This window comes from Natator depressus, chromosome 6 (genome assembly GCF_965152275.1).
Source record: "Natator depressus isolate rNatDep1 chromosome 6, rNatDep2.hap1, whole genome shotgun sequence".
Classification (NCBI taxonomy): Eukaryota; Metazoa; Chordata; order Testudines; family Cheloniidae; genus Natator; species Natator depressus.
In genome coordinates, this window is record NC_134239.1 from 51,218,426 (window position 1) to 51,231,986 (window position 13,561).

General features: G+C 41.1%; 1 protein-coding gene across 2 annotated transcripts in view; it reads left to right on the plus strand.

Annotated features, from left to right (window-relative positions):
- The window catches only part of PDHX (pyruvate dehydrogenase complex component X), a 102,345-nt gene that overhangs the window by 37,780 nt on the left and 51,004 nt on the right, over positions 1–13,561 (plus strand). For both annotated transcript variants that reach the window (XM_074955272.1, XM_074955273.1), the window contains exons 4-5: positions 6,325–6,542; positions 10,518–10,616. In XM_074955272.1, the coding sequence (XP_074811373.1) occupies positions 6,325–6,542; positions 10,518–10,616 (317 nt within the window). The remainder of the gene's footprint in view (positions 1–6,324; positions 6,543–10,517; positions 10,617–13,561) is intronic.

The window sequence follows — 13,561 nt, forward strand, 5'->3', positions numbered from 1 at the left end:
CTTTGTAATCTGCAAAGATGAAGAAAGAAATACAGAAAAGGTGTTTAACAGAAGTTTTGGAAAATGCACTAACTTTTTTATCATATACAGGTTTAAGAGAAGCTCTTCAGAGTGCTGGGTGGTATTTGCTTTGGAATATTGCCTGTAATGGGTTTTATGTTAAGCATGAGACATCTGACTTTTGTTAAAATGATTGCATGCCAAACCTTAAATATCATCAGAGCACAGCTTATGAAATGCCTTGGGAAGTATGACAATACCACAGAGTTAAGGATATTGGTGTTTTGTTGTGGGGGTTTGATTGTCCATTTACAATATTCTTTTTTTTTTTTTTCTTCCAGTCTGTTTTGTGTTACAATGATTAGGTCATTCAGGATACACTGAGACTGGATTCAAACTGGTGTTTTATTTCATTCAGAGTTCCTTGTCAGTAGTAACTTAAAACGAGCATTTGGAGATATAAATAGATACACTTTTTTTTAAAATTTTTTTTGCCATTACTTGTGTTTAGTGCTGCTTCTCTGGAGTGACATGTACCTGGTTGTTCATGGACTCTTCATTTTTTTTTTTTTTTTCAGTCAAAGCGTATGGTTTAAATTCACTTCAGGATTTTTTCTTCTGCCATCTACATTGATAATGTATGCCTAGATACTAGGGTAACAGATACTTTAGAAATGTATGTCATAATAATAAAATATTATCACATCTTGATTGACATGTAGGGTTTTTTCTCAAATAAAACTTTTTTTTTAATATATTCATTGTGCTAATGGAGGAGAATGTGTCTGGGGAGTAGTGTCAGTAGCGTCAATGTAGATCTTAATATGTCTTTTCATTTTATAAACACTCTTAATGTAAATTTTAGTGTTCATGAAAGGAGTTGGACTGACAGTGGTGTAAATGTAAAATCCTTAGTATTAGAACATGCTCAGCAGTGACCACCTCCCTATTTCCTCCTGTTGAGGTGCATCAATCTTGAGCTGGAGGGACCACCTCTAAGGGGTGAAAGGATAATCTTGAATAAAATATGCTACTGTAAATGCACTTATGCCGCTGACCCCTGGTTTTCTGGAAAAGGGCAAAGAGTACGCAAAACCAGTGTGCAGAAAGCAGTCATACAGGGATAAGAGTAACTACATTAAGTTCCAATATTTGGATCCTCCTAGTGGTCTTAAACAATCTTGGTAAACTGGACTCAGTAATGCTTGTTACCTTGAAAACCTGGCTGAAATAACTGTAAGGTCAATATGACATTTATATAGGCTTGCTTACATGTGTCCTCTTTCATATTCTAGCTTGGATTTTTACTGAAACCTGGTGGGATGATTCATGAGGTTGGAATGCTAAAATCAATGGTTATACCTATTTAGGAAGGTTCAAGCAAGCAAAAAGGGAGGGAGAGTGGCACTCTGTATCAAAAATGACATTACCTGTTTCTGAGTTTCTGATAACTTGGAAGAAAATGATATTGAATGATTGGTGTCCTAATAGATAAAGCACAGATGAGGTACTAGTTGGTGTTGGCTACAAACGCCAAATCACACTATGGAACAAAAGGAAGTACTCCTTCACACAATGCACCATCACCTTGTGAAACTCATTGCCCGGGTTGTTGTGAAGACCAAAAGTATAACAGGGTTCAAAAAAGAATTAGATAAGTTCATGAAGTTTATGTCCCTCAATGGCTCATTGGCCGAGATGGTAAGAGATGCAATGCCATGCACGGGGTCTCCTTAGCCTCTGATTGCCAGAAGCTGGGATTGGATGATGGGATGGATCACTTGATAATTGCCCAGTTCTGTTCATTCCCTCCGAAGTACCTGGCATTGGCTGCTGTTGGAAGACAGGATACTGGGCTAGACGGATCCATTGGTCTGACCCAGTATGGCCATCCTTATGTTCTTAATTATCAGTTAGGAGAAAGGAATTTAATCAGAAAAATGTGAATAACTGGAAATCATTTAAAAATACCTTACTAGATGCCCAAAAAGGCACAACCAGACGGTGTTGGTTTAAAAAAAGGCAGTTATAAAAATAATATTTAATCCCAAAAGGAAGAATGGAGAAATTAATCGTAATGAATATAAATCACAAATTAGGAATTATAGAAAATTGATAAGGAACACAAGGATAAATCTATGGCTAGCAGAGTTAAGGATAGTAAAAAGGAGTTTTGAAAAATATATTGGGAACAAAAAGAATCCTGACAGTGATATTGGTCGATTACTAGATGGAATAGGTGGTATTATCGGTAATATTGCAGAAAAGGCAGAAGTATTCAATAAATTCAAATTACTTAGGCAAGTTAGATGTCTTCAAGTCACCAGGGCCTGATGAAATGCATCCTAGAATACTCAAGGAGCTGACTGAGGAGATATCTGAGCCGTTAGCAATTATCTTTGAAAAGTCATGGAAGACGGGAGAGATTTCAGAAGACTGGAAAAGGGCAAATATAGTGCCAATCTATAAAAAGGGAAATAAGGACAACCCAGGGAATTACAGACCAGTCACCTTAACTTCTGTACCTGGAAACATAATCGAGCAAATAATCAATTTGTGAACATCTAGAAGATAAGGTGATAAATAACATCCAGCATAGATTTGTCAAGAACAAATCATGTCAAACCAACCTGATAGCTTTCTTTGATGGGATAACAAGCCTTGTGGATAGGGGGGAAGTGGTAGACGTGGTATATCTTGACTTTAGTAAATTTTGATACTGTCTCGCATGACCTTCTCATAGACGAACTAGGGAAATGCAACCTAGATGGAGCTACTAAAAGGTGAGTGCATAACTGGTTGGAAAACCGTTCCCAGAGAGTAGTTATCAGTGGTTCACAGTCATGCTGGAAGGGCATAATGAGTGGGGTCCCCCAGGGATCAGTTCTGGTTCCAGTTCTGTTCAATATCTTCATCAATGATATAGATAATGGCATAGAGAATATGCTTATAAAGTTTGCAGATGATATCAAGCTGGGAGGGGTTGCAAGTGCTTTGGAGGAAATTATTATAATTTAAAATGACCTGGATAAATAGTCTGAAGTAAATAGGATGAAATTCAGTAAGGACAAATGCAAAGTACTCCATTTAGGGAGGAACAATCAGTTGCAGACATACAAAATGGGAAATGACTGCATAGGAAGGAGTACTGCAGAAAGGTATCTGGGGGTCATAGTGGATCACAAGCTAAATATGAGTCAACACTGTAACACTTTCAAAAAAAAGCAAACATCATTCTGGGATGTATTAGCACAGTGGCTTTCAAACTTTTTTACTGGTGACCCCTTTCACATAGCAAGCCTCTGAGTGCGACCCCCCCCCCTTATAAATTAAAAACCCTTTTTTATATATTTAACACCATTATAAATGCTGGAGGCAAAGTGGGATTTGGGATGGAGGTTGACAGCTCGTGACCCCCCCCCCCATGTAATAACCTTGCAGCCCCCTGAGGGGTCCCGATCCCCAGTTTGAGAACCCCTGTATAAGCAGGTGTGCTGTAAGTCCAGAAGGTGTGTGGGTTACATAAGCAAGACATGAGAAATAATTCTCCTGCTCTACTTTGCGCTGCTTAGGCCTCAACTTGCATTTTATGTCCAGTTCTGGGTCCACATTTCAGGAAAGCTGTGGACACATTGGAGAAAGTCCAGAGAAGAGCAACAAAAATGATTAAAAGTCTAGAAAACGTGACCTGTGAGGGAAGATTGGAAAAAAATTGGGTTTGTTTAGTATGGAGAAGAGAAGACTGAGGGGTGGGATGGGACATAACAGTTTTCAAGTACATAAAAGATTGTTACAAGGAGGGAGAAAATTTGTTCTTAATCTCCGAGGATAGGACAAAAAGCAATGGGCTTAAATTACAGCAAAGGAGGTTTAGGTAGGACATTAGGAAAAACTTCCTAACTGTTAGGGTGATTAAGCACTGGAGTAAATCGCCTAGGGAGGTTGTGGAATCTCCATCATTAGAGATTTTTAAGAGCAGGTTAGACAAACAGCTGTCAGGGATGGTCTAGATAATACTTAGTCTTGCCATGAATGCAGGGGACTGGACCAGATGACCTCTCGAGGTCCCTTCCAGTCCTATGATTCTGACACACATTTCTGTTCCGTATTAGGGGAAAAAACGTGACATAGTGTCATCATATGATGGCGATATCTCTTTCCATTCCACTAGTATCTCTGGTGAATGTTAAACAGCATTTACTAAAGTTAGACATTTTTAAATGAGCAGGACCTGATAACTTGCCTCCAAGAGTTTTAGGAGAGCTGACTGAGAAGCTCACTGGACTGTTAATGTTGATTTTTTTCAATAAGTCTTGGATTGCTGGGGTTGTTCTAAAAGACTGGGGGAGAGTTAATGTGCCAAATTTTAAAAAGGGTGAATGGGGTGATTTGGGTAATTATATGTCTGTCAGCCTGAGATTGATCCCACGCTAGAGAATGGAATGGTTGATGCAAAATGCAATAAAGAATTAAAAAAAGATAATGCAATTAATGCAAATCAGCTGGAAAATGCTTCCAGATTGTGGCTCCTGCACTGATTGGTGGGGCAGGGAGGTGGGCAAAAGTGGTTTTGTGGAAGAGGTTTACAACCTTCACCCCAATCCTGAGGCCAATTAGGGATGGGACCTGTCTAGTCTGTCTTGTGCCTAATGCCTGTGATCCCAAGGTACAGTTCTGATTTCTGGAGATTGCCAGGACATAGAGATGCCCCTGGAAAACTTCCTATGCTGGGGACTGGAAGGGTGATGGTGTAGGAGCTGCTACAATGGCTGTAGACTAATTAATGGAGGAATCCTTCACTGACTGGTTACACTGACATTTACAAGCAGCACAGATCCCTCATAATGGGAATCAGGATCTGTCCTTGCATTTTTCTGTGCAATATGCCCTGGAACTGATCTGCTTTAGCAGATTAATAACACCATACTTGCTAATATTTCCATTCACATGGTTCCCAGAGCATTTTATAGATGTTACTTGCTCACAACAGAATTGCTGTCACTTTTCAGGTCAGACACAATAATCATTCCACCTCAGTAATATTAAAACAGCCATTAGAATTGGAAGCAAAGAATAACATTGTCAAATATAAATCATGGGGAATTGTAGTTGCTGTTGAGGGTCCCTCCCCTGCCCCAATTTTCTTTACTGTTGTTTCTTGCTGGTTGTCCAAGCTTCCAGGGGCTCTGATGGGTAGGACCCTACCAAATTCACAGTCCATTTTGGTCAGTTGCGTGGCTAGGGTTTTTAAAAATTAGTCAGTTTCACATTTTCAGATGTTGACATCTGAAATTTCAGGGTGTTGTAACAGTGTGGGTCTCTACCCAAAAGGCTTTTGGGGGGTGGTGGTGTTGCAAGGCGATTGCAGTGGGGTTGCGGGATTGCTACCCTTACTTCTGTCCTGCTGCTGGCAGGAGTGCTGCCTTCAGAGCTGGACAGCCACAGAGAGAGGCTGCTGGCTGAGTGCCCAGCTCTAAAGCCAGCACCACTGCCAGCTAGCAGCACAGAAGTGAGGGTTACGGTATGGAGGGAGGGAGGTTACCCGGCAGTCTCCTGCCCATGCACATGTGGGTGACTGCTTGAGCTGCAGCCTCCCTGCGTGTGTGTGTGTGTGAGGGTTGACAGCTCGAGCTGTGGAGCTTCCTGCAGCCAGGGCAGGTTCCTGGAGGTGTGTCTGACCTGTCCTGGGAGCAGCCCCTATAAGGGAAGAGGAAGTCCTATCCCTCCTCATCCCCAGCCAGGACTAGCAGCTGGAGGCCTGCACAGGGGAGGAGCCTGAAGCTAGGCATAAGATTTCACGAGGGAGATCAGATTTCACAGTCCATGATGCATTTTTGATGGACGTGAATTTGGTAGGGCCCTACTGATGAGCGTATTTTAAATAAACTGGAAAAACTAAATATAATGTTAGCAAGACACAGCGGAATTACCCAAAACTGAGAATTTGGCTTGGACACTTAAACCAAAATTTTCCAATCTGAGGCCTGAATTTAGGCATCTTAATCTATATTTAGGCATCTAAAGAAAGTGGCCTCTTTTTCAGAGGTGTTGAGCACCTGCAGCTTCCACTGACTCGATGGATTTAGATATCTAACTTGAGGCACACTCACATCTGTTAAATTTTGGCATAACTTAACACCCCACCTTGGTTTCCAGTACCAACTGTTTAATATTGGTCCTAGACTTTTATTATAAGAATGAAACTTGATGTACTCATACGTCAATGGTATGCCTTCAACTTCTAGATCTTTTTTTTTTTTTTTAAAGAATACATAGCACTATGTGTTACTTATATGTAATGTTCTCATTGTCTTTTAAATTTAGATGGAAGAAGGAAGTAAAAATGTGCGTCTGGGAACGCTAATTGGTTTGCTGGTAGAAGAAGGACAGGACTGGAAGCAGGTTGAAATACCAGCAGATACTGGCGATCCATCTTCTCTAGCACCCCTGATGGCTCCGCCTGCAGCTGCACCTACTCCCCCTCCAGCTGGCATTTTAGCATTAGCCTCCACCAAAATGGAACATGGGCTTGGAAAACTGCCGTGAGTTTCTGTATTGCTCATGAACAACACTTTCAGTGTGAGACTTGAGGGTATTGCCACCACAACTGGGGCCAAATTCATCCCTTTTGTAACTTCAGTGAAATCAGTGGAGTTGCACCAGGGATGAATTTTGTCTCCGTAGCTAAAATCAAAGTACTGTTTGAGAAACTCTTTAAATTTGCCTGGTTTGTTTAGGCCTTGTCTACAAAGGAAGATTTTGTTGTTTTTTGTTTTCTGTAACTTAAGACATGAATTTAAACGAGTATAGTTATACTAGCATAACTCCCTGTGTGGACACTCTTATTCTGGTATAAGAGTTCCTTTTTTTCAGTTTAGCTTATGTCACATAGGAAGAATTTTAAGCAAAACTGAAAAAAGTTACTCTTGTACTGGAATAAGAGTGTCATGTAAGGGCTTCTCAGTAGAGAGGTGTGGAATGTTCAAAAGTGTTGACTTAAGTGTGCCCTCTCATTAAAACTTATGCAAATTTGTAAGGACACCGTGGTAATAATCAGTCAAAACATCTTCATCACTGCAGATAACACAAAAATTGAGGGAAATAAATAATGAAGAGGACAGGATACAAAGCAATCTAGATCACTTGGTAAACTTGGCAAAAGCAAACAATATATGTTTTTATTATGGCTAAATGTAATACATCTAGGAACAAAGAATGTAGGCCATACTTACATGATGAGGGACTCTATGCTGGGAAGCAGTGATTCTGAGAAAGATGTGCAGTCATGGTAGATAATCAGCTGCATATGAGTGAGTGTCCAGTGTGATGCTGTGGCCAAAAGGCTAATGTGATCCCTGGATACAAAAATAGGGGAGTCTTGAGCAAGAGCAGAGAGGTTATTTTACCTCTATATTTGGTACTGGTGTGACCACTGCTGGAATACTGTGTTCAGTTCTGGTGTCCACAATCCAAGAAGGATGATGGTAATTTGGAGAGGGTTCAGAAAAGAGCCATGAGAATGATTAAGGGATTAGAAAACATGCCTTATAGTGTTAAACTCTAGGAGCGCAATTTATTATTAGCGTAGCAAAAAGAAGGTTCAGGGGAGACTTGATCACAGTACCTACATGGGGAACAAATATTTAATAATGGGCTCTTCAATGTAGCATGGTCCAATGGCTAGAAGTTGAAGCTAGACAAATTCAGCTTGAAAATAAGATGTAAATTTTTAACAGTGAAAATAATTAACCACTCAAACAATCTGCCAAGGATCATGTGGATTCTCCATCACTGACAGTTTCTCAGTCAATATTGACTGGTTTCAGAGTAGCAGCCGTGTTAGTCTGTATTCGCAAAAGGAAAAGGAGTACTTGTGGCACCTTAGAGACTAACCAATTTATTTGAGCATAAGCTTTTGTGAGCTACAGCTTATGCTCAAATAAATTGGTTAGTCTCTAAGGTGCCACAAGTACTCCTTTTCTTTCAGTCAATATTGGATTTTTTTTTTTGTAAAAGATACGCTCTAGGAATTATTTTGGGAAAGTTCTATGGCCTATGTTATACAACAGGAATGACTAGATCAGGGATTCTCAAACTTCATTGCACCGTGATACCCTTCTGACAACAAAAATTACTACATGACCCCAGGAAGTGGGACCGAAGCCTGAGCTCGCCCAATCTCCACTGCCCCAGGTAGTAGGGGGCCAAAGTCGAAGCCCGAGCCCCGCTGCCCCAGGTTGGGGGAGGAGGGGACCTAAAGCCTAAGCCTAAGGGCTTCAGCCCCAGGTGGGTGGCTTGTAACCTGAGCTCTGCCACCCAGGGTGCCATGCTTTAGGAAAGGTGTGGACAAATTGGAGAGAGTCCAGGAGGGGAGGGCAAAAAAAAGATTTAGGAAAATCCTGACCTTCGAGGAAAGTTTAAACGTGCCCATTTTTTTCAGTCTTGAGAAAAGAAGAGTGAACGGGGAACCTGATAAGTCTTCAAATGTGTTACACAGAAGTCTAATTGTTCTCCATGTCCACTGAAGGCAGGACAAGAAGTAATCAGCTTAATCTGCAGAAGGGGAAATTTAGGTTAGATATTGGGCAAAAACTAACCTTATAGTTAGAAAGTAAGATGTGGAATCCCTTTCATTAGAGGCTTTTTAAGAACAGGTTAGGCAAACACCTGTCAGTAATGGTGTAGATAGACTTGGTCCTGCATTAGCTCAGATGGCTGGACTTGCTGACTTCTTGAGGTCCCTTCCAGTTCTACAATTGCTATGGTTCTATGAGTGTTGACCACTATACAATTCAATTATTTTTTTAGCTTCTTGCCTAACTATCTGTCCAATTTTTGTTTAATTTTGCTACTAGCATTCAGGCTGTCCTAATGCAAGTAGAAGACACTAATTGGAAGACACTAACTGAGGCCTCTAACAGCATGCTTGCTATAGTAGGAGAATGATGAGAGCACTAACAAGGTTTAAATCAAGTGCTTTGACATCAGAGATTGTTAGAATAGAAACTGATTCAGCGACGCTCCTAATCACAAATACGTGACAACTAATTGAAAATCAAATTAACATCTTTAATGATTTACATTCCTTGTCAAGCTGGTATTACCGCACTTGGAATTCTTGTGTGGTTCAAAGGGCTCAGGTCCTACCAGCTCTTCTGTTTATCTGTTCAAGACATTCTTTCAAGAATTTGGGGAAATAAGATCTGGTCTCAAGTACTAATGTTGCTCTGTTGTTTTTGCGAAATTAACTTTTGCACCTAAGAATTCTAAAGTCTGTCTGAGTTCACTATGTTCTCATGTCATATAAATTATGTTAAAATAAAATGAATGCTCTGGAACTTTTCTCCAATATACCTCTCAATTAAAATGCAGAATTGGGTTATAATGTAACCTTTGTAGTTTCTGTGTGGCAGTGGAGATCAGTGTTACGTGCTGTAGATGATGTGCTTAACTCTGTTTCCTCCTGGAAAGTTACTGCAAAGCATATCCCACATGGGTTGAGATGACACAGATACAAGTTTATAATGTTTGAGAGTGGGAGGAAACTGCATTAAACTTGTAAAGCTGAAAATGAGATTAGAATTATTTGCATAAATTCCTTATTTCTCAGTCCAGATGATCTGTTGTATTTCTAGAAGTTTGTCCAGTAAACTTAAGTATAAAAGCAAAAATTGAAGATATTAAGTATGAAGATTGTTATAATTGAAATTAGACAGAACTAATGATGCAGTTGTCACTACCTCACCTGCTATTAAAGAAGAGCATGCTTGTGTAGATATGTGTACATTGCCTTTAAAACTGTGGCTGGCCTGTACCAGCAGGCTTGGGCTGCGGAGCTGTTTAATTGCAGTGTAGATTTCTGGGCTCGGGCTGGAGCCCAGGCTCTAGGACCTTGCAAGGTGGGAGTGTCCCAGATCTTGTGCATCTGCCAGAGCCTGAATGTCTGCACTGCAATTAAACAGCCTGTAGCCTGTAGTCCAAGCCCTGTGAGTCTGAGTCTGCTGGCACAGGGCCAGCCGCAGACATACGTTGTGAGACCATAAGCATGCAGGGCTCCTTTATACTGCCTTGCCAAGGGATTATATATGCAGCTGGCATATCTGGCTCTGTGGTGATTACCTGTTTATGTGGGGATCCTCCAATGGTGTTGAGGCTTCTGTGTCACCCCATTCTTTGCTGGTAGCATAAGGTAGATGGCTGGGACCCCGATGTTGGGATGATGCCCAGCTGTGGTTTCAGCTCCTTGGGGTCACTAGTAGCTGTAGTGTAACCTCAGAGCTCTGATAAGCTGGTATGGTAGAGCCACCCCTTCACATTGCAGCCCTGGGATCAGGGGAGAACAAAGGTGAACTTTATACTACCGTTGCACAGACACCCACTGACTTGTACTGCATTCTCTCCAGCTGGAGCTGAGGCTCTGGACCATAGCATGTGGTGTCCAGAACCTTTTGACATATTATGTGTGAAATACATTCACCTAACCCTATTATTTAGGTGGTTTTCTTTTTTAACTTCAGGATTCGCTTAAGTCCGGCTGCCCGCTACATTCTGGAGACACATGGACTTGACCCAAGCAATATTACTCCCACTGGGCCTCGAGGAATCCTCACTAAAGAGTATGTATAAGCCTGCTATAATTAATCCAAATATTGTATTCATTTCCTTGTTTCAGCCTAGCCCGAATTCCAAGGTGTTCAGCATAGAAGACCCACTTGTTCTCTCACCCTTTTCCTTGGGGGAATTGATTGTTTGGATGACCAACAGAGGATGTGGGAGTCTGGTTTTGGTGACATTATAAGAAATTTGTATTTTTCCTTGTATGATCTCTGGAACAGGGACTGTCCAGCCATGGGACAGCTGGGAGAGATAGTGCAGCCCTCCCATTCCCCTTAGCCCACTACTAGAATGATTGACAGCTCCCAAACTGTCAGCTGGCACAGGGGTTTCTTTGGGCCTGAAGAGCTCCCCCACATGCACAGAGGTGAGTAAAGGGTCAGAAGAAGCAGCAGAGGCCACCCTTCCCTTACACCTGTTGTATGGGGGATCTGAGCCCTGCTTTCCCGCACATGGATCACTGCTGTAGCCTTGTATTTTATTTAAAGTGAATTTAGTAATGCTGTATTACGTCACTGTGAGTTCAGCTCTGGAGGCTACAGTTTCAAGTTCAACAAAGTAAAAGTCACCTCTGCTGCTTGCGTCAGATTTAGAGACTCTAGTAACGCGTAAAGACCAAGGATAGTGACTACACATGTATTTACAAGTACAAGGTCTAGTCTGATTTACAAGTTTTATTAAAGTTACAATTAAAATTAAAGTTGATTACCCGTGCATACAGAAATCCTAAAAGACCTATGCACAAGTTACAAATATGATCATACTCACATCCTTAATGATATTCTTAGGGTCTGATGGATGCCTTGCCAGTTGATCATCAGTAGAGGGTTGGTTCCTGCTGAAGTTTTCCCATAGGGAACTCATTTTATCCAATCTGGGAGCCCTCTTTTATCTTGTGATTCTGACTAACCTAACACTCTGTGCATGTGCGTGAAGGTATTCATCTTCTTTTTCCTTATTTGTATTGTCCCCCAAGAATATTGGGGTACCTCATTTTTCATAGGTTGTAGTTTTTTATTCTTATTAGCATTTACACACATGGTGCACCCTGCAGTTAGGGCATGTGTTAGAAAAATGTGACTACCCAGTATCTTGTAATCAAAAATTAATCTTAAATTTAATTTTTAGCAGTACCACCCATTGGCACATCTATTACCATAACTTTGTGGCATAGGGTCATTCTTTGGTCACTTAGTTATGTCAAGCATGTCTTAAGCCTAAGACCTAGTATGGCTAAGCTGATATCTCACATGCCTCAGCCTGTAGGCCTTGCGTTTCATCCCTACTTACTTAGATACCTAATACATAATTATCACTTCTAGATACTTATCAATCTGATACTTCAATAATCCTACAATTTAAATCTATTTAGCCTACAATGATTATATATGACATAGCATATGAGCTAATTATAACATCACACAATAAATGAATGATAAAATGAAGTAATTGGCTGCATTGCTGACCCCAGCAGACACAAGTATTCATCTGTGGAGTCCAGGGTCTGATTTGCTTCCAGTTTAGTACAGGTAGGCTAAAGACATGAAACTTAGTTCTGAAATTCCTCAAAGTTTAAAGAGATTGGGGTCTGGAATTCTGTTTCACAACCATCTCTGTTTTTAGCCTGTCTTTAATTCTGTTGTGAATGTTGAGGATTCTGGGATGGTTTAATGTGCTCCTTAGGTGCCTTGGACGCACTACGCTCTCCATTAAGATGTGGTTTCAGTCAAGGAACCCAGCAGCCTTTGGAATTCGGTGCTCATTTGTTAGCATTATAGATCAGGGATTCCTGACCTTGAAATGATGACCCTCAAATCTGCATGTGTGTTCTGATAAGGTTGTGTGGGAAGGGTTTCCTTCAGGAAACTGATTTTGTCCTGGATAAAACCACTCCCTCTCTAGGCAGACTCCCACTGGTGGTATTCGTCTTCACACACCTGTTGAGCTGCTGTAATATGTTGGCTCTGTATGGTTTGAAACCTTATATCAAAGATGACAAGGTTTGGTAGGCTTGAGTTGAACACAGTAACAAAACAAGAAACTCTGAAAGTGTTTCTTTTCTTAACCTTTGTTTCCTACAGACTGCAGCCTGGTTTGGATTAAATAGTGAGGTGGATCAATGGGGTATCATTTGTAAAGCAGCACATTATCAGAAAGCTTTTTAATTATATAAGTGCAACTGTAAATTATGGTGTGTAACTAGTCCATGGCAGGTGGGAACCCTCTGGGACTCTGAGCTATCTAATTAACATCCCCTAGTTGTCATGGAAATGTACCACAGATTCTGCTAGAGAGGTAATTATTACAGCTACAAAAATGTCTCTCTCAAAACTTGTGTTTCATCTGTTCAAAGAAGTTGACTCGGAAATCATAGACTTTAAGGTCAGAAGGACCATTATGATCGTCTAGTCTGACCACCTGCACAATGCAGGTCATAGAATCTCACCTACCTACTCCTGTATCAACCCCTAACCTATGTCTGAGCTACTGAAGTCCTCAAATCGTGGTTTAAAGACTTCAAGGTGCAGAGAATCCTCCAGAAAGTGACCCCTGCCCCATGCTGCAGAGGAAGGCGAAAAACCCTTAGGGCCTGTGCCAATCTGTCCTGGAGGAAAATTCCTTCCCGACCCCAAATATGGCGATCAGCTAAACCCTGAGCATGTGGGCAAGACTCACCAGCCAGACACCCAGGAAAGAATTCTCTATAGTAACTCAGATCCCACCCCATCTAACATCCCATCACAGACCATTGGACATATTTACCTCTAGTAGTCAAAGATCAATTAATTGCCAAAATTAGGCTATCCCATCCCCTCCATAAATGTATCAAGCTTAGTCTTGAAGTCGGATAGGTCCCACTGCTCCCCTTGGAAGGCTGTTCCAGAACTTCACTCCTCTGATGGTTAGAAACCTTTGTCTAATTTCAAGTCTAAACTTTGTGATGGCC